Genomic DNA, 21,801 nt, shown 5'->3' on the forward strand with positions numbered 1-21,801 from the left:
CTCTGTGCGTGAATTGCAGCAGGCTATTGTCACTGCATGGCAAGCGATTCCTGTCCAAACCTTGGCAAATCTCGTGAACAGCATGCCTCAACGTGTACGTGCTCTCCGGAATGCTCGTGGGGGTTACACGAAGAACTGAACTGTAATTTTACTGTCCGTAATCCCAGTCGTAATTTAACTTTTGTTTTTGCTAAAAAAAATATTGGCTCATGTGCAAAATAAAGAGATACTTCTGGAAAACGTACAGAAGTTTAACACAGTACTGTCCATGAATTGAGTTCGATATCAGTTTACATCACTTTCAAGGATCAATTTATTTGTTTCGAAATGTCAAATGTGGTTTTTGTTTCTTTTAAAGGTCACATTAACAAAATCTAGAATAATTTCAACATAATTCCAATGAACTTTTGGTTCTAAGACATCTTGAAAAGTAAGTTCACCCCCACAAAAAAAAAATTCCATATTAAATGCCAAGTCTGTATATTTGAATTTAATTTAATTTAATTTTATTTGAACGGAAACAACACAACAGGAGGCCATTGGACCCTTAAACGCATGTGCTATGGTTGCCAATATATGGTTGTTTGTCCGTATTGTATCGTTTTTAAATGCCGAGCATCAAGTAAGAAAGCACTATGTACTATTTTAAAAGTGTTTGGAATGACTCTGCCGGGATTCAAACGACCAACCTCCTAGACTAAGAGGACGCTCTAACCATTATGTCACCGAGTTTGGTTAGACAAAATTAAAACCTCATTGGCAATTATTGTAAAACAATATTTGGCAAACTTTCAAGGAATGCACCATAGAAGTGAGAAGCTGTTCAGCACCAATCGCTTCACTTTTGTTTTGGTGCAAATACAACAGAGTTATTCTTTCCAAAGGCTTTCAGTATTAAACAAGACGTTTAACGACCTCCATAAGATTTGAGGAGAAAAAAAATTCCCGAGGACGACTGAAACATTTACATTAACTACACGTTGGTCACACTGAATCACTTGTACAAACTAACACTCAACCACAGAACCCCACATGTATCACACTCTCAACCTGCAGCCATGGATACGTGTCAGCGCTGTCTGCACTCCAGGCATTTATCCGGCCTTGCTGGTCCAGCCTTCCCAGCTGTGGCTCCCAAGTCCAGAATCCAAACCCAAAAGTGCGATATGTGCTCGATGCCGATATCTGTGCGTCACTGATGTGGCCGTCCTTCATGCCCAGTGGCTCCGAGCAACCTGCCACTCAAAATACATGCAAGCAAAAGTGGAGGTGAACCTGCACATACACGAGTCTGCAACTCGAGACTGCAATGCAAGATACATGTTTGTTTCAGTGTTCAACAAGATGTTTCGTTTTCATCCCTTCCTCCCTCCCCATCCCTTTCCCTATAACTAACTTCTCTAGAATGCACACATGCACACACCTGTGCCTCAAAGCAATTATAACTAGAACGGGCATTCGGTAGAGCGCATACCTTCGCCGCAGCTATGGTAAAAATACGATTTTGACCTTTTCGTGACCTTGACCTTTGACCCGATTGCTCCCAAAATCTAATCAAATGTGTCCCGTATAATAACCAATCATCCCACCAAATTTCATGCAATTCGGTTGAATACTTTTTGAGTTATGCGAATAACATACACACACACACACAGACATACAAATAAATACACAGCGATCAAAACATAACCTTCCGCTTTTGCGAAGGTAATAATCTACTGAACAATAACAGATATTCATAGTGCATTAAATGAACACTTAAAGCAGTGGTTCTTAACCTTTTTGAACCCATGGACCCCCAGATCCTCAAGTATTACCCATGGACCCCCACATCATATATTTCAAGATATAAAATATATATTTTAATGTAATCGAGGGTATAATTTATTCTCATGATACCTTTATTTGCTGCTGAGATGAATTGGGGCTGCGTTTTGTAGCCCATAGAGATGAGATAAGTAATATGCCCAAAGTCATCTCATGAGCATGGCTGACTAAAGTAACTCCCTAACTGAAATTGACTCGCTATGCGGCTTTGTCATTATCAGTATTGCCATCTGGGGGAGGGAGCCGGGAAGACAGACTTACATTGTCTTGACCACAACAAAGTAACTAGAAAGCATCTGAAAATGCAAAGCCCGTCCACGTCCGTTTGTTATAAGACGTCTTCTTCTTATAATTATTATTCTTCCGTATGCTCAAAATAACGAAAACAGTTTTAAAGAAAATACAAAATGAAAATTGATGATTTTATGCAGCCTTGACCTTTGAGAATCTCGATTTTATATTGAAAATAAATAAATAGGGGGCAGTGCCCTTGTGCTCGCCTGGTAGAACCAGGGAACCACTGGTAGGCGTGGATGGCCCACAAAATATGTAACGGAGAAGAAAGAAAATACCTGTTTTTGTGGGGGGAAGTAGGACAAACCCCCGATTTTTTTCTTCTTCTGCAGTGAACACACTTTACTACATCACGGGTGATGAAGGTTGTGGTCAAGTTTCATCAAAATTGCGTGTTTACATACTGACTGACTGACGGATACTGCGCGATGCTCATACTATGTTCCAGGTAAGCTAAAAAGGATTACACCATTATTTCAACATATTTATAAATGACAACTTAACCAGCTATTTAGTCCCCCTGCAGGATGAAGGCCTCCTTCAATGGGGTCCAGTATATTATATTCAATGCAATTTGAGGTCATTGTACAGGGTGTTTCAAAAGTATTGGTGCTGTTTGATTGTCTCAATTGAACATTATTAATTGTAAATATAATATATATTTTCAGGTTGTGTTCTATGAAGTTGGGAAATTGTCTCCACTAAGTTTCATTTTCTGATGTACAATACTCTGCTATGGAGTGTCGGTGCTGCCGAAGCAGTTTGTTGGCAAGGGTTAAACTGAGTGTTTTGGCATTGCCTTCCCAACAGTATTTAGGGCAAGAATTTTTTATCTTGGATAATGTGCCAGCGATAACTTTTCCAAAGAGGGAGGATTCGTTTTGAGTATCGGGACAACATTTTTTTCTGTAATGCCAAGGAAATTGTGCTTCCCTCAGAAAATACTACAATGAGAACATCTCATAACCCAGAAGAACATCAAGAATTTTGAGTGGATCTCATCTCAATTTCTCAAAAAGTCAAGCCTAATAATATTATAATAATATTCTTTAACTACTGTACATATAATGCACAAATTTTCTCAAGATTGTTGTAGTAACAATGTTGTATCTCAACATTGTTGTAGTAACAATGTTGTATCTCATGATTGTTGTAGTTAGAGCATTTTCTATTCATGATGGAATGAAATCCCAGATGCATCCAGGCTCACAATTTTTGTGCAATAGAAAGTCAACTGATTGGTGAATTATGAGATGACAAAGGCCAACTTATGGTCGGAGGATGATAATGCTACAAATATATTTACGTCAAAAGTGAAAACAAAAACAAAAACGGCAGATATCAAATTCAATGGAGTACTGCTCTCCGCTTGGCATCCGGCTTGGGATCCTAGGATCCTGGGTTCGAATCCCGGTCGATCGCTAAATTAACACCAGGGGGGTTGACTCAGCCTGTCATCCTTCCGAGGTCGGCAAATTGAGTACCAGCTTGCTGGGATGAATGATCACGGTGTGTACCCCGATTTAGAATAGGTACACCGTATCCCTGCGCATCGTAAGAGGCGACTAAGGGTTGGCGTCAACATTGCCTCAAACAGGGAACCATGATTGTCATGAGGCCTGCAAGGCTAACCCCCTCTCTAGCGGGGAAAATGGCCTTAAAACGATCATTCATTCATTCATTTCACTGCTCTCCGCTATGGGCTGGCGCCTCAACACCACCCACGTCTGCTTCTCCTGAATTGTGTTGAATGTAAAGCTGTCAAAATTATTGGAATATCCGGCGATGAGGCCGAAGCACAATGTCTGTTTCTCTCACATCACAGGCAGGTCGGTGGTCTCTGTTTTTTACCGTCTATTCTCCAACATTCTCCCCTCTACTCTCAGTCCTCTGACCCTCTCCAGCACCTCCAGGATGCACAGGTGCTTCCAGTAACTTCCAAAAACTTCCAAAATTACTTGGATTAAACTTCCTTGGAGAATCACTTGGTTAAACTTCCAAAATCCAGGCTGACTGCACACTTCAACTCTTTAATGCCTCACTTCTCCCATCTACAGAACATCTGTCCCACTGTCAGTTCGACATTGCTCTTTAATGAGCCTCACTACTGTATAAAAAGAAAAGAAAAAAAGAGAAGTGTCGATGTCCTATTTTGACACCAAACTGTAGGAGGTGTCATTACAATCTCCTCACCATTCGTCTCGCATCCCAGCAACTCCATACGTAGTGTGCAGCGAGTATTGCACGACTTTGGCCACAGCCGAATGTACCTGGCGATTAGGGCCTCCTCCAGGCTGGTCGTTACTGGTGTGTTGTTGTCATTGTTACCACGAAATACCTGCAGATGCATCAATATTGTGCAATGTACATTTGTTTCAAAATTGTGTATAGGCTCACTATCTTTTGTGATTCTCACCTGGCAGTGCATTTGTAGTACAATCTATTTGACACATCCCTCTTGGAAATGTCATTTCTGATTATGCATGTGTCTTCACCAAGAGAACGACAAAGGAGTGCTACACCAACCCCTGCTCAAAAAAGAATGAGGCAACAAACAAGGTTATATAAATAAAAACTTGCCTTAGCTTTGCGAGTTTTGGGATCTTTGATGAAGGTCCAGCTCTTGCCATTAGTGCTGTAGGCGAGTGTGTACATCATCACAAATTCCTGCACAAACATCCGCTTGGCTCCTTGGGTTATGACACCAGTCACACGCATCTCTCGTGCAAGGTCCACCTGTACAGATGAATCAGATGCAGAGCTACTGCAATGCCAGATCAAAGGCCGAAACGACCAATATGTACCAAAATGGATCACACATCATCGCATTGCCTTGTAGCCAAATAAATGAAACGTTTTTTTTGGGTGTCAATGCAACGTAATGGGAAGGATTTTGCAAACATTACAGGCTTTTGTTTTAAATAAAAAGTCTAGTTTTATCGAACAGCAGGAAGACTAGAACAGCAGTCGGTAGAGCGCATACCTCCGCCAGGCTGAACAGCTCACGTTTTGTATCCCACAGAGGCCGGATCTGCATCCATACCTGAACCAAAATCCAATTTGCTTGTTCTAGTCACCTAACTAACTCCTACCTAGTTTTGTCATAATAAGGTTTTGAAATATCACGATATATGTCGTTTTAGCGGCCCCATCTCTCAATGGGGAAGAATCACCTACATAATTATACTATCCAGATCTGGATCTTCACCAAAATCTAATCATTTTGTCCGTGTCATATTCCGAACCTCGCCACCAAATTTCGTCTGAATCTGTCCACAGCTTTTTGTAAACAGACAAACAAACAGACAAACAAACACAGGGGTGAAAACATAACCTCCATCCACCTTCGGTGGCAGAGGTAATACATTTTCAAGGATTTTCGATTATTTGGTGTGTACCAAAAACCTTGACCTTTCTTGCTCTTTATGTGAAGGCCATGCATCGCATTTACCACAAAAGTACCACAAAAGACGCCATAGATTGTGCTCCACCAAAATCCCTTTGTATTGTGTCAGATGAGACATTAGAAGATGCTGTTGTGTAACAGAAATTACCTGCAGCCACGGTGACTTGTCTTCATCGTCTGGACTCCAAGCATTCACAAGACCCTGTTCGTTGAGACGAGCGTAAGAGGGAAACCATTTATGTAGGCCAAGCATGGTACACAAGAAAGACGAGGCCGTAATTTGGAAGCTTAAAATCGACTGGCCTTCCATGCCCAGTGGTGCAAAACATTCTGAAAGGTAAAGGAAACATTACAGGTCACAGATCATTGGACGTGAAGATGAGCAACATAAGTGAGAGTCAATCAAATTTTATTGAAGAGTTGTGCCTTTGAGTGTACGGTACGACGTAAGCTTATTACCCTCGCCCGAGGAGAGGGTATTGTATTTGGGTCCGTTTGTCTCTCTGTCTGTTTGTTGGAGCAAATTATACACAAAGCATAAGTGTATGCAGAGTATATATTAGCATATCTGGAAAGACTTCAATATCCCCACCGGAAATTATTTCAGTGACTTAGGCGGTGTATTGTGTGCAGTGCATGGTTAACACTCCATATTAAAAATGGTTAACCTATGGTTCAATATGGAACGAGTGTTCATTTTATGTTTTATATATGTATGTATGTATATGTTTGTTTTATATATATATATATATATATATATATATATGTTATGTACATGTCTCTGAAATGTTTGGTTTGGTGACATGTTAATTGTGCAAGTTGAGCAGAGTAAAAAGGTGATGGGCATATTCATATTGCAGTTCAATATTTTAAGCCTTGTGGAAAGATCACGATTGTTTAGGACATTTCTGGCTGCTTCCTGATAGAGAACCATCTTGCATTAACGAGCAATTTCTGGCGGCATTTGAATATAGAACCATCCATTAAGTACCAGCAGATTCTTGAAGGAGAAGCTTTCAAAATGTTCTTGGACTGAGTGTATATAAATAGTAAAGTAGAGCGAGAGCAAGAAGCAGAGAAGAGAGCCAATCACCATTTGCTTTGCTGGGCCACGTACGTGCATCGTTTTATGTTTTGAGTTTGGACTATGCCCGACATGGATCGATGAAGGACCTTGGGTTTTGTTTCATTGCTTCATAACCTGTTCCTGAAACGTTGTGGAAGCTTGATCCAGAAAGAATGACCGATAATGATGACAGTTCACTCTTGTGTAGACACTGAAAACAAGGCTGTGTGAGAAAATACACACACCAAAGAACGTTGGCCCAAATTAATCAGAAAAGGCAGAGGTAGTTCAGTACGAGATGATGAGCGGCTTAGGAGCCGAGTGGATAATGCCTTATTGGATTGCCTTCAGTGGTGTGGGTTCGATCCCCATGGCCGCTCATCTGAAATTCGCACATCCTGTGATGGAGTAGTGAGTGACCTGTCCGGGATTGGTTCTAAGCTGTAGACTTGTTACAACTCGTCATAAACATCCTGATGCCCTCCAAAGAGCAGATTGGAATCCACCACCACCCACGAGGAGCTAAAACGTGATGTGAAGAAAACTTATAAAATGAAGAGTAATCGTAGCAGCAAATGGAGAGATTAAAAACAACCTCATGGGGGTATTTCAGAGATACCAGGAAACCTCACAACAAACGAGTTACAATTTGAGAGGCTGTCCAATGCTCAGTGACAATCCTAAAAGTCAAAATGGCACTTTGTGTCACACTGAAAAATGCTCCAGTGCTCAAGATGGAAAACATCACAGCATCACAGCACCTCCTCTACACACAAGCATAACTACATATAATTGGGCGATACAATTTTTATCTGGCATGACCTTTGACCTCTTGATGCCGAAATCGAATAAGTTTGTCTTTGCATCAAAATATATATTTATACCAAGTTTGGTAAAAAATCCCATCACTGATTCACAAGTTAGAGCAGTAACAGAATTTTTACCGAACATGACCTCTGACGTTTGACCTCTTCACCCCCAAAATATAATCAGTTCATCTTTACATCATTATAGCTGTATCAAGTTTGATCACAATCCAATCACTGGTTCACACGTTAGCACAGTAACGGAATTTTTACCCAACATGACCTTTGACCTATTGACCCCAAAATCTAATCAATTCATCTTTGTATTGGACTATATGCTTCTACCAAGTTTGTTCAAAATCCAATCACTGGTTCACAAGTTAGTGCGGTAACAGTTTTTTTTTACCTAACATGACCTCTGTGACCTTTTACCTCTTGATTCCAAAATCTAATCAGGTCATCTTTGCATCATTATACAAAGTTGTACTAGGTTTGACGTCGATCCCTTTAGCCGTTCTTAAGTTATCATGGTAACGAAAATCTATCACAAACGGATGGACGGATATTAACCAATCAAAAGACTTGCTTTAGAATGAAAAACTAGTCTTGCAGGTGAAGGTTTGTATTGATGTGCATCGGCGGAAAGAAAGAACAATGAATGAAATCAACAGGAGATTGATCAAGGACTATAACCAACATGGAATCAACAGGACGAACCTGGGTGGGAAGCAAGGTGAAGCTGATGTTTCAGGCGCTAACCCCGTCGTACATACAGTCACGTGAAAAGGTAAGTACACCCCATGTAAAGTCTTGACTTTTTCAACATAATAATAATAATAATTCATTTATTTTGTATAGCGCTTTTCAAGAAGCCCAAAGGCGCTTTGACAGAGTGGAAAACATAATGCATAACAATACATAACATATTTCATAACATAATTATACAATGAACATATTTCAACGTACAGCTATTTGATCTTCATTTCAACAATATTGATAGATAAAGGTGATATAATGTTACAAATATCATGAAACAATTACATTTTGTAGTCCATTGTATAATTTAAATAAACATAAATGCAAATTTTGCATGTGGTAAAGTAAGTACACCCTTGGCTCCAATAGGTGGTATTGCCCCCTTTGGCAGAAACAACCTCAAGTAGGCGTTTCTTATAACAGTCTACCAGTCTCTGACATCGACTGGTAGAAATTTTTGCCCACTCCACCATGCAGAATTCTTTCAGCTGTGCGATGTTTGAGGGGTTTCTTGCATGCATAGCTCGTTTCAAATCCCCCCACAACATCTCGATGGGATTTAGATCTGGGCTTTGACTTGGCCATTCCAGAACCCTCCATTTCTTTCTTTTCAGCCATTCCTTGGTGTATTTAATGGTATGTTTAGGGTCATTGTCATGTTGCAAGGTCCACCTTCTGTTGAGCTTCAACTTTCTGACAGATGGCCTCACATTATCCTCAAGCACCCTCTGGTACAATGAAGAATTAATAGTGAATTCTATGATGGTGAGCTGCCCAGGCCCTCATGCAGCAAAGCTGCCCCAAACCATAATATTTCCACCACCATGCTTTACAGTTGGTATCAGGTTCTTGTGGTCAAATGCTGTCTTTGGTTTTCGCCAAACATGTCTTCTGGTCCAAATAGCTCGACCTTTGACTCATCTGTCCAGAGCACATTGTTCCAGAAGTGCTGGTCTTTGCCTCGGTGTTCATTGGCAAACTTTAGTCTTGCCCTGATGTTCTTTCTGGACAGCAAAGGTTTCCTCCTGGCACACCTCCCATGTAGATCAAATTTGTGCAGCCTCTTTCTAATGGTAGACTCATGCATTTTGACATCAACAGTGGCAAGAGCTATCTGTAGGTCAGTGGCAAGAGCTATCTGTAGGTCCCGTGATGACATTCTGGGGTTCTTAGAAACTTCTTTCAGCATCTTGCGGTCTGCTCTCAGGCTGAACTTGCTGGGGCGGCCTGGCCTGAACAAGTTGGCAGTTTGGAATGTTCTCCACTTGCAGATGATCTTCCGGACAGTCGAATGATTGATTTCAAATTGTTTGGAGATCTTTTTAAATCCCTTCCCAGACTCGTAGGCATCTATAACCTTCTTTCTGAAGGCCTGAGAGAGCTCTTTTGATCTCGGCATGGTGACGCCGCACACTTCAACAACAAAGCAAACCAAACTAAATGTCTGAGGTTTAAATAAGACAGGTTCCTCCAAGATCCTCTCTAACGATGTTCTTATCATTTGCACCTGAGCTGGTGTACCTGATTCTAATTTTAGATATTTGAAGTAGTGATAAATGTAGGGGTGTACTTACTTTTTCCACATGCGAAATTTGCATTTATGTTTATTTAAATTATACAATGGACTACAAAATGTAAATGTTTCATGATATTTGTTATATTATATCACTTTTATCTATCAATATTGTTGAAATGAAGATCAAATAACTATGTTGAAATATGTTGAAAAAGTCAAAACTTTACATGGGGTGGACTTACTTTTTCACGTGACTGTACATCCTAAACCACAAGATACATAGTTTCAGGCATTATACATAAACCTGTGCCCACACGTATCTGGCTGTGATGAGAGTTAACGTCCAAAATGTCAGCTTCTCCTTGCTTCCCACTGAGGTTAGAGCAGAGCGCAATCAACTGTCTGTTGATTTCATGCATTGTTCTTCAAAGACTTACTTATCCTCATCAAGTCTTTCGACCGTTTGATACGTCTATGCATGGCCGTTTGTAATAATTCTTCCATTTTTGGCCTTTACAGGTGATGTTCTCAGATATTGTTTTCCTCCTTGAGTTATTGCAAACCTGGTAGAGTTTGCCGATATCAATCACCCTTTTTGTGTTGCTTCTTCTGCTTCATATTCTGTAAATTTAATTTCATCGTTCTTTATACTTCTCTTTAATTACCTCCGCCACCAAATGTGGTTGGAGGTTATGTTTTCACCCCTGTCTGTCTGTCTGTCTGTTTGTGAACAGAATATCTCAAAAAGTTGTGGACGGATTCGGACGAAATTTGGCAGATGTAGAGTATGTGACAAGGACGAAATGATTCGATTTTGGCGAAGATCTGGATTCGGATCCGGCTAGTACAATTTTTTTAAGTGATAGATACATAGTTTCAGGCATTATACATAAACACCATTCACCATTGAGAGATAGGGCCAAAAACTATACATAGCAGGATATCTCAAAAAGTTGTGGACGGACTTGGACGAAACTTGGTGGAGAGGTTGGGTGTCTGACAAGGAAGAATCGATTCAATTTTGGTAAAGATCTGAATATGGATTCGGATATGAGAATTATTTAATTCTTTAAGTAATTATTCACCATTGGGAGATTGGGCCAAAAACGATATACAGTGGGATATATCAAAACGTTGTGGATGGATTTGATCGAAAGTTGTTGGACAGGTTGTGTGTGTGACAAGGAAGAATCAATTCAATTTTGGTGAAGATCCGGATGCAGCTAGTCGAATTTTTAACGTGATTCTTCACCATTGAGTGATATGGCCATCCAGGCGAAGGCAGTTGATTGGCGAAGTTGGCGAAGTTGATTGACCAGGCGAAGCAACAGGCAGTGGATTGCTCTTTACTGAGTGCCGTTCTAGCTTTTTTTCTTGTACTAACTCTGATATAGTTTCCTCTTTTCTTGATTTGATTTTGAGCTTGTCTTTTGCTTTTCTTGTCTTTTCTTTTCGATCATCAATAATTTTCTTGGCTTAATCTGATATCCATTCTTTCTTTTTATTTCCTTCAAATCCTACGATTTGTTCAGCTGTATCCAAATGTGCATTTCTAAACTCCTTCGAATATTTTCCCACGTCTTCCTCCTCCTTTGATATCTCAGATATGTTGTTCACCAGATTCAAAAGCGACTTAAAGATTGCATCGAAAAAAATGTTCGGAATTCCAACATTTCAACCACAGTGCAGTCTTTATCAGGGTTAGTCACGCATGCATCTTCACCAACTGTCCATCGACATGTCTGAAAACATTTCAAAAGGGTCCATGTGGTGCGTCTCCGAAGAAGCAAACCTACGTGTACGACTCACGAGTTTGGCAGTTCTTTCCTGCGAACTTGGCACCGCAATGACAGCTGTAACCGCCATGAAAGTCTTGACATTCTCCGCCATTCTTACAAGGGGCATCTAATTCACACTCTTTTACATCTGCGTGTACACACACACACATATGCTTGCACACACACCTTTGTATTGCCTCTCATTTATCAAACACAAAATACTGTGTGGCTCTGTGGAAATGGTGACCAAGAGAAAATATTTAGCCAAACATTCTTGTATTGTATACTTCTTTAATTTTCACTCCATAAAAGGGGTTTCAGGGTTTCAGGGTGGATTGGATTCACCAACCAACCTTGGATTCACCAACCAACCTTGGATTGTTTGTTCTTCCCCTCCGAGCAACCAGTTCATGATGTTGGGAAACTCGGTTCAAATACCAGCGACTGTGTTGATTTGTCCATTGTTTACTGATGTGATGATGTTTACATGACAGGACGTAGAATGCAATAAATTGTTGATCTTGTACAACACAGGCTAAAGATGTAATGTCCTAACGGAAGGAATTCATTTTGCCCTTGGCAATCACACAATGATCCATGTGTTTTGAAACAAACCATGTGATGACAAAATGACTGATAGGTTCACAAAATTTACATCGATCGATTCACAAACTTCTTCCCTTCATTACCACAATTTCCATTGTATTTTGAGGTGAGAGCAGTGTCCAAAGCCATTTGCTGGTGACGTCATGCATGTCAATTATGACCAATATCTGTGAATAAAAAATGTGCTTATGTCCAAAAATCAACTTCAACTGTCCATATGGGCAATTCCACGGTTACTCACATTACATATACATATATAGATGCATTCATGTAATGTATTGTAATGTGAGTAACCGTGGAATTGCCCATATATTTACCCATCTAACCTTGCGATGCAGGGGGTAGTGGAGGGGACGACAGGGACGCAAGAGAAGTATTGTGCAATATAAATTCTGCATCGTACACAGGATTGACCATACCTCGCTCACAACGGGGCCCCTCATATCCTGCTGGACACTTGCAGGTGACGACTGTGGCTGAACCCTCAACGTCAAGATCGGGAGTGTCACACCACCCCCCATTAAAGCAAGGATTAGGGTTACAAGGATCCATAACCTCTGATGCCATGGTTGTGTCCATTTCTGAGACATGAAAAACAAAAACACGTGATGTTTTAAAATGCTCAAAATGAGCACACATGTGGAAACATCTCGAGAGATTTGCTTTCACTCCTGGAGGCTGCAGGTTCACAAAAGGGAAATAACAAAATTGGAATCTTTAAAATCATCAATCACCATCAAAAGGTGGAATCACCACCTTTTAAACAAAAGGAAACATTTAAAAATATATTTAAATGGTTAACTATATCTAACATGCAGGTGGTGGACTAAAAAATGGAAACACCTGTGTAAATGAGGGACATCAAGCAACGGCTTCCACATGTGTGGCCCACGTGTTAATTAAGCAAAATAACATCCCAGCATGCTTAGCATCATGTATAAAAATGCTGCACAGGCCTAGTTGCTTATAATTATGGCTAACATGGTTGCACGAGGAGACCCACTGCCCCCTCCCCCAATGCACAGAGCACGTGTAGTCGCCCAATGGTTTGATGAGCAGGACACTGATGATATCCCAATGTCATGGCCTTCTCAGTCACTAGATCTGAACCTAATCGAGCATGTATAGGATATTTTAGAATGAACCTGGTTTCTAAAACCTGGACCCATGCATTCCGGAAGCCTGCGCCCGTACATTGCTCCAACCCTTCTTAAACCTTACGGATGCATTTCTTGGACTGGTAGTCATAAATCTCACACAAGGTTCCACCCCCAACACATAATATTGTAGTGGTGGACCATGGATGTACACGTGGTCAAATCTTCCACACGGACAATTACCAATTTATCGACGAGTGGTCCTCGAAGGCCCTATGCCATCCACTGGGAAAACCAAAGACATCTTTACTTTGGTTCCTTACGTATAGCAAGTCCAACGAGATCAGTTGCCTACAGGCAGTTCACCCTTCTATAGGATGGTGAAGAACCACCTTTAGAGGCCATTTTTCCCAGCAGAGCAGGGCCTTTTTTGGCCTTTTTTGGGCACCGTGGTCCCCTTTTTGAAGCGATGTTTTATGGCCGGATGCCCTTCCTGCCGCCAACCCTGTTGATCACCTCTTGCGACACACAGGGAATTACCAGTGAGCTGGTGCTCAATTTACCGACCTCAGAAGGATGACAGGCCGAGTCAACCCCCCTGGTGTTAATTCAGCGATGGACCGGGATTCAAACCCAGGATCCTGGGATCCCAAGCCAGCACCCTAACCGCTAGGCCAATAAACCCAGGATCCTAGGATCCCAAGCCGGCACCCTAACCGCTAGGCCAATAAACTCAGGATCCTAGGATCCCAAGCCGGCACCCCTAACCGCTAGGCCAATAAACCCAGGATCCTGGGATCCCAAGCCGGCACCCTAACCGCTAGGCCAATAAACCCAGGATCCTGGGATCCCAAGCCGGAACCCTAACCGCTAGGCCAATGAACTCAGGATCCTAGGATCCCAAGCCGGCACCCTAACTGCTAAGCCAACACCAGGCTAACCTTCTATAGGATGGCGGCTGAGCGATAACCTGGGGTGAACATCTGCGTTTTAAAATCTACCGAGGACTTTTTGCGTAAATTTATAATTCGCGTGGTCTGACCCTCGTCGTTAATAACCTTTTCAAATTGAAAAATAGCTTTTTGATTGTATTATATCGCCTTTACATCAAAGTTAAACAATTTGAAAAACTTTTTAAAATCACTATTCATGAGTTTAAAAGTTAATTTACTTCAATGAGTAAAGAATGCCCTCTTAAAGTTCCGTGCATTGTCAAAGTATCATTTGAAAGACTTACCTAATTCACAGGTCAATCCACGAAACCACTTGGGGCAATTACATGTGAAATCATCAAGAGAATCCCCTCTGGCAACGGATTCACACGTTCCTCCATTCGCGCATGGATTCAAATCACAAGCACCTGCGTGCCACGGCAAATCCACGGATGATCAAGAGAAAGATTATGGATGCAAACATGGGAGTAATCACAAAGACAACTGTTTGATAAAAAAATGTACCGTTACTGAAATGAACAAGTGCAAGATTCATCAGGAAGGTTTGTGTGGATTTGGTGCAGAGTTGAAGAGAGTACAAATTTGGAAGCATTTTGAGACGTACGCATGTAATTCTGGAAGAAATGTAGTCTGCAGGTTACAAATGGGTTGTTGTGAAAAAGGTGGCTGGGTAGTGGTGGTAAGATTGTTACTCGAGGTGGATCATCATGGTGAAGGGGTGCATTGGGACAGGTATTTGTGGTACAGGGGGAATGTCGGGGTGGTTCGTCATCGTGAAGTAGACTAGTCGGGACAAATAATTGTGGTGAAAGGGGATCCCCCAGGGCAGGTCGGTGTGGTGAAAGGGGATCCCCCAGGGCAGGTCGGTGTGGTGAAAGGGGATCCCCCAGGGCAGGTCGGTGTGGTGAAAGGGGATCCCCCAGGGCAGGTCGGTGTGGTGAAAGGGGATCCCCCAGGGCAGGTCGGTGTGGTGAAAGGGGATCCCCCAGGGCAGGTCGGTGTGGTGAAAGGCGATCCCCCAGTGCAGGTCGGTGTGGTGAAAGGGACTCGTCGGGCCAGGTCTTCATGGTGAGAGAGACTAATCAGTATGAGTAAGGCGTGGTGAAGGGACTCGTCGGGCCAGGTCTTCATGGTGAGAGAGACTAATCAGTATGAGTAAGGCGTGGTGAAAGGGACTCGTCGGGCCAGGTCTTCATGGTGAGAGAGACTAATCAGTATGGGTAAGGCGTGGTGAAAGGCGCTCGTTGGCACTGGTCGTCATGGCGAAGAAGGCTCATTGGGATGGGTTGTCATGGTGAAAGAGGCCCGATGGGCCGGGTGCCGGATGCCAGGGGGACTTTCAATATACAATGCCATTTCAATTGCTAGCATTATAAATGTATTTTCATTTCTCTACAAGAGTAAGGCTCATGGAGGGTGAGGTGGGGGAGCAGAACAACAATTTGGCACAACCAGCAAAGGAATAAACAAAAAGTAAAGAAGAGAGAGAAAGAAGGGGAGGAAACAATGAAATGAGCAAGTAAGAGGGTTGGGGTATGAAGGGTTAATGCGGGTAATAAAGATCATGGGTCATGAGGAAGGATGACACAAGGTGGTGGCGCGCTGCCTGCTTGAATCCTTGGAGGGAAGAGTGGGAATAAACAGCCTCTGGAAGGCGATACCATACATAGGAGAAGCAAGGAACAAGGAAGGGCCGGGAAGTGTGCGGTCAGTACAAATTGGATATGCAATTGAAGAAGATTCGTGTATAATTGTTTCGAGCGAGGTTTAACACAGATGTGGAGTATAACAAATCAGGGCAAATAACAATAAAACGGAAGGTGAGGCCCAATCAGGATCTCTGTAGTACCACAGCACAAGAAAAGTATGCGTCACTTTCATAATGAAGCAAACATGATTTCATGTAGTACTTATGCTGAGTCATCTATAAGTCAGGACCAAAAGGGCATGCTTCATCTCCATAAAGGAATCCACAGGTAAATCACTGCCTCACCGCTTGTGGCTTTGATTAAACAATGGAGGTCAATGTAGCCAGGTGGACAAACGCACAACCAAACTTGAGCTTCCTCGTTCTTCGTGCATACACCTCCATTGTAACAGTTACTTCCGTTGCACTGGTGGATGCTGTATTCAATGTTTGGTGGAGTAGCTGCAGGAAACAAAACATGATATTACAGCAACAACTATAACAAAGAAACCGACCACGGATCATATGATCCTATTACTCAATTACAACACTTGGTAGAGAGCATAGCTACGCCAGGCTGATTAGTTTACGCTTTGTATCCCACTGATAGGTTGGATCTGGATCCGGACATTAACCAAAATGTAAGCAATTCGTCCTTGTCACACACCCAACCTGTCCTCAAAGTTTCGTCCAAATCCATCCACAACTTTTTGAGATATCCTGCTCACAGAAAAATACCCACGCAAATTGACTGAGCTTGAACCGTTTTGTACAGAAGAATTGGCAAATATCACCCAATAAAGGTGTGCAAAGTTGGTGGAGACCTATCCCAACAGACTCACAGCTGTAATTGCCGTCAAAGGTGCCTCCACCAAGTATTAACTCAGGGGGGTGGACACTTATCCAACCAATATATTCTAGTTTTGTATTATAAATTAACTTTCTGAAATTTGTAGAATTTGTTTGTCGCTTGGAAGTTGTTGGTTGCGATGTGTAAATAAAGGTGGAAATTTTTTTGATTTAATGCAATTTAATTCCTGGTGACAAGGCAACAAAAGGTGAAAAATTTGAAAGGGGGTGTAGACTTTCTATAGGGACTGTATATGAGTGTGCACTCAAGTGCAGCCTTTCTGCATTTGCGAAGCGCTTCACACAACCCGCCCTGCATTTGCAGCGCTTCACACAACCCTCCCTGCATTTGCAGCGCTTCACACAACCCTCCCTGCATTTGCAGCGCTTCACACAACCCTCCCTGCATTTGCAGCGCTTCACACAACCCTCCCTGCATTTGCAGCACTTCACACAACCCTCCCTGCATTTGCAGCGCTTCACACAACCCTCCCTGCATTTGCAGCACTTCACACAACCCTCCCTGCATTTGCGAAGCGCTTCACACAACCCTCCCTGCATTTGCAGCGCTTCACACAACCCTCCCTGCATTTGCAGCGCTTCACACAACCCTCCCTGCATTTGCAGCACTTCACACAACCCTCCCTGCATTTGCAGCACTTCACACAACCCTCCCTGCATTTGCAGCGCTTCACACAACCCTCCCTGCATTTGCAGCGCTTCACACAACCCTCCCTGCATTTGCAGCACTTCACACAACCTTCCCTGCATTTGCAGCGCTTCACACAACCCTCCCTGCATTTGCAGCACTTCACACAACCCTCCCTGCATTTGCAGCGCTTCACACAACCCTCCCTGCATTTGCAGCACTTCACACAACCCTCCCTGCATTTGCGAAGCGCTTCACACAACCCTCCCTGCATTTGCAGCGCTTCACACAACCCTCCCTGCATTTGCAGCGCTTCACACAACCCTCCCTGCATTTGCAGCGCTTCATACAACCCTCCCTGCATTTGCAGCACTTCACACAACCCTCCCTGCATTTGCAGCGCTTCACACAACCCTCCCTGCATTTGCAGCGCTTCACACAACCCTCCCTGCATTTGCAGGACACAATGTCGTGGAAGGTCTGAGCCGCATCGGGTAGTGTACTCCAGTGCGTCTCGAACAGACCGTCACCAGTCTTGGTCCACCACCAGCTGGTCTGTGAAGTCATTGCAACCACTGGCGGCCATTTTGTAAGATGGTCGCCACAGCCGTCAGTGGTCAAGTCCTCAATACCTCAATATCCTGATATGTTCATAATATATTAGTTTATCTCTGTGCCAAATTTGGTGCTTTTATCACAAAATGCACAATTGTTGTGAATATTTTGGCCCTGGCGTCCCACTATGATGGCCGTTGCAGCAACTGAGGCACAGCTCTAACATGATGGGAGCAAGAGCATGCTGTAATGCACCCATAATAGCTAGCAAAATGGCATGAGCACCAATGACCAATGCCAGCTGGTTTCCAGTACGAGTGAGAGCACGGTTACTGCGTGACGGTGGTGGACGCTATTCCACTCCCTTGTTGGAGACGAAAATCTTTTCCACACTGGTCCTCGTCAGTGGACACTTATGCAGGTGGATGTAACATGAGATCATCAACCGAATTCGGTAATCACCATGTACAGAGGGCTTTTGGAGTTAAACGCCATGCCGTTTGGCCTCACCAATGCACCATCTGCTTTTTAGCACCTCATGTAACTAGTGTTGGTGGGGTTGCGGTGAAGCCTGTGTACCTGGATGGCATCATTATTTTCAGCCGCCTCAAAGAGGAACGCCTAGAGCAGCTCCAATTACTGTCCGAGTAGTTGAGAAGTCATCGAGTGGGCAAGCAAGGTTTGGGTGGCCTCCGATTTACCAAATCCACCAAACGACTAGATCAGTTGATGGTGAAAAATATGTCCTTTCCGTGTGACCCTGACCGTCAATAGGAATCTGAAACCTGCGAAGATTGCTTGACAATGGTGCTTATCCCAGTCTTTTCACACTTAACCGGCCATTCCTCCTGGACACATGCCTGAGACATCAGAATAGGAGCTGTGTTGGCACAAACGGACAAATAAGGGGTAAGCGGGTGATAGTACAAGTCAACCACAAACTGAAGGCCAAGGAATAAATTGCTAGTGTAGGTTTACGTACGTCTTTTTTCGACCTGCATGGCCGAGAGTTTGCTGCCTGGACAAACAATTCAGCCCCAGCAGTGGCTCCATGATTTAAAGGATAACATGGGGCAGCTGAAGCGCTGAATGGAGATCCAACATGCCTACTTATTCAGGTGGAACATCACCTGGGCCTCACCCATCACAAGGTAGATGCTGTGTACAGGTGAACTGCTGAAATGTAAGAGAAAACTCTGGTGGCTGCATTGGACACCATGCCATTCACCTGTGCGTGGGCACCAGGTCTGTCAGGGCAGGAGCTGCAAGTCAGTCTCATCGAAGATGGCATTTTGCATACGATGCTGAAATCGCTGGAGGTGGGCACACACTTATGTTTGAGCCTGTATTTCAACCTTGGGTTGAGGCTTTGGGTGGCATGCGGCCTGGTAAAAGTCAGGTGGTGGGATGATTAGTGGGTGCTGGTGTCAGCTAGACTGCTGGCATGGGTATTCCGCATTACCAATGACCAATCAACAGTGGGTCACAGGGGCAGCCACTAAATGCATGGGCAGTTGAGTGACAAAGTGTTTTGATCTGGAATGCATGAGGACATGGATCGATCAATTGAAAAACCTGAACTACTCACGGCCTACGTAAGGCCATTGTCCACACCTAAATGGAGTAATGCTCTTCTGTATGGGCTGGCGCTCCAGCATCACATCTATCTCTACTGGAATCTGTGTTATCTAAAGCTCTCAACGTTATTGACATCTGCAGCAATGAGGGCGAAGCACAAAATCTGTTATTCTCACATCTCCAGCAGGTCGGTTGCCCGTTTTTCACTCCCTCTTCTCCGGTCTACCTCCCCCTGCTCTCTCAGCCCTCTTACCATCCAAAGAAAATCCAGGATGCATGTGTTCCTCCTGGTTCAACTCCACAAATCAAGACTGACAACACATCTCCCTTGTTTTGTTAGTTTTTATCCCACTTGTGGAACTGCCTTGCTGAGGATCGTCAAACACATTCTTCTCCAGGGCTTCAAGCATGCAATGGATCATTATCTAATGTCATCCCCCATCCCTATGCACAATCATTTCTACCTCAATTAACCTTATCCAACCTAACCCACTGGGATGATAGCCGAGAGGTACGTACACTCGTCTCTGAGCTGTCTCGCTTGGGTTCGGATCTCGACCCAGGTATGCAGACTTTCATCCTTGTGCTTCACAGACAGGGCAATTAATCAATGTCTGTGCCGTCCCTTGGATGGACGTTAAGCTTGGCATCGTGTCTGAAACTTCTGGGATTAGTTTGTGGACGTTATAGATCGCATAACATCCTTCATGAAAAGTATGTGACCCTGACAAAATTCCTTCCCTCATCACCACTGGGAAGGCAATGGCAAACCAGCCAGTGTAACACTCACCGTGAAGCTACTTTGGCAGCACAGAATCTGCCTTCAATAAGGTTACCATAGTTATATTATACTAGCACTAGCAGAAGTACCCGGCATTGCCGGGCGGGGGAGGGGAGGGGAGGGGAGGGGAACGGGGGGGGGGGGAGGGGGGGAGGGAGCCCCTTAGCAAAGCGAGCGATTTTTTTTTTTCATATCGTTCATAGCGTCATAGCGTTTCATAGCGATTTTTTTTTTTCATAGCGTTCATAGCGTCATATCGTTCATAGCGTCATAGCGTTCATAGCGTCATAGCGTCATCACGTGATCGCTCTGAGCGAATCAGCGCCCACCTGCTCTGATTCCGTTGATTCCGTGCGCTGAAATGCGCTGAGGTAAATATGAATAAAAAATATGGATCGTCAAATATTTTGAGTTCGGCCATGTTCGTCCCACGCTCAATGGCCATGTCTATGCCAAATATCAAGCACGTAAGCCTCTCCATTTAGGAGTCTATCGGTAACATTACACACACACACACACACACACACACACACACACACACACACACACACACACACACACAGTGTTTTATATACTGTATATATATTAACCTAAGTCAACCCGAATGTTATTTGGAGGTTACTGTGCTTCCTCCACTCCACCACTCTTTTCCTGTTTGTTCGTTCTCTTGCTAATTGTGTCCAACTGTCGTCTCACAGTCATTTTGTTTTCCTTTCAACTTCTGCCACCTCTCTCTTCCATGAGCCTCGATCTTGAATAATAATAGAAAAGAATGCAAGGAAAGGCAATAAATATATTTCATAAACAAAGAACTGTTCATCATTAATGATAGCTAGCAATCTGAAGGTCAACATCACGCAATGGCGCTCATGTCAATCTAATAGTCATTATTATCACGTGGTGGCGATCCTAATAATAACATCACGTGATGGGAATGCGCACGCGACTCCAACTAGAAACAAAATAAAGTTCATCGCAAATCCAAGGGGCTTCGGCAGGGAAGAGTGAGAAGAGCTGGGACTCACCAGCCGAGGATGTCTGTCGAAACACAGCAGCGATCATGAGCACAAGAAGCGCCTCCATGTCGACAGATTCCGCGGAAATGACCTTCATCCCACATTAGCCCTTTGTGGGATATCCGTCCCCATCATTATGCTCCTCCTCCTCCTCCTCCTCCTCCTCCTTTACTCTTGCTCCACCCACAACCTTCCTGTCGTCCGGTTCCATTCAGGGTAAAGGGTACAACATGGCTAGGCATGGTAGTCATATAAAGACGTTAGAAAGAGCCAAAATAAACGATGTAAACCGCACTTTATCTAACAACTCAACAAGACAAATTGATTGGATAAGGTTAACATGGGGCGGAGCTAAGCTGGGTGCTGGAAGGGCGGGGTTTTGCCTATGACGTCATCGTGCGATCATTCCCAACATGTTGTGTGTGCTCTTATGTTGTTGGGAGGTTAGAAACGGACATATAACGGTTCACATTCCAACGTCCTCACTCATCTCACATCGTCCGACAGGATGGAGCGCAGCAGCCAAGTTCCCCCTCTTCGGAGTGAGCAACTCCCTTGGTGTTCGTCACACATTCCAGCTC

The 21,801-nt window shown here is 43.4% G+C and overlaps 1 protein-coding gene across 2 annotated transcripts in view; it reads right to left on the reverse strand.

Annotated features, from left to right (window-relative positions):
- Positions 1–21,522, reverse strand: part of LOC137421648 (EGF-like repeat and discoidin I-like domain-containing protein 3) — a 30,693-nt gene extending 9,171 nt beyond the window's left edge. Inside the window, exons 1-9 of one of the 2 annotated variants that reach the window (XM_068107904.2) lie at positions 21,230–21,522; positions 16,099–16,254; positions 14,390–14,512; positions 12,475–12,636; positions 11,481–11,597; positions 5,676–5,857; positions 4,702–4,857; positions 4,315–4,459; positions 1,051–1,235 (exon numbers count right to left, since the gene is read on the reverse strand). In XM_068107904.2, the coding sequence (XP_067964005.2) occupies positions 1,051–1,235; positions 4,315–4,459; positions 4,702–4,857; positions 5,676–5,857; positions 11,481–11,597; positions 12,475–12,636; positions 14,390–14,512; positions 16,099–16,254; positions 21,230–21,317 (1,314 nt within the window). In that variant the 5' untranslated portion in view covers positions 21,318–21,522. Of the gene's footprint in view, positions 1–1,050; positions 1,239–4,314; positions 4,460–4,701; positions 4,858–5,675; positions 5,858–11,480; positions 11,598–12,474; positions 12,637–14,389; positions 14,513–16,098; positions 16,255–21,229 lie in introns of both variants that reach the window. The other variant, XM_078773458.1, reaches the window with a different exon arrangement.
- Between the last annotated feature and the right edge of the window lie 279 nt (positions 21,523–21,801).

This window comes from Myxine glutinosa, chromosome 2 (genome assembly GCF_964187855.1).
Source record: "Myxine glutinosa chromosome 2, kmMyxGlut1.1, whole genome shotgun sequence".
NCBI classification, from domain to species: domain Eukaryota; kingdom Metazoa; phylum Chordata; class Myxini; order Myxiniformes; family Myxinidae; genus Myxine; species Myxine glutinosa.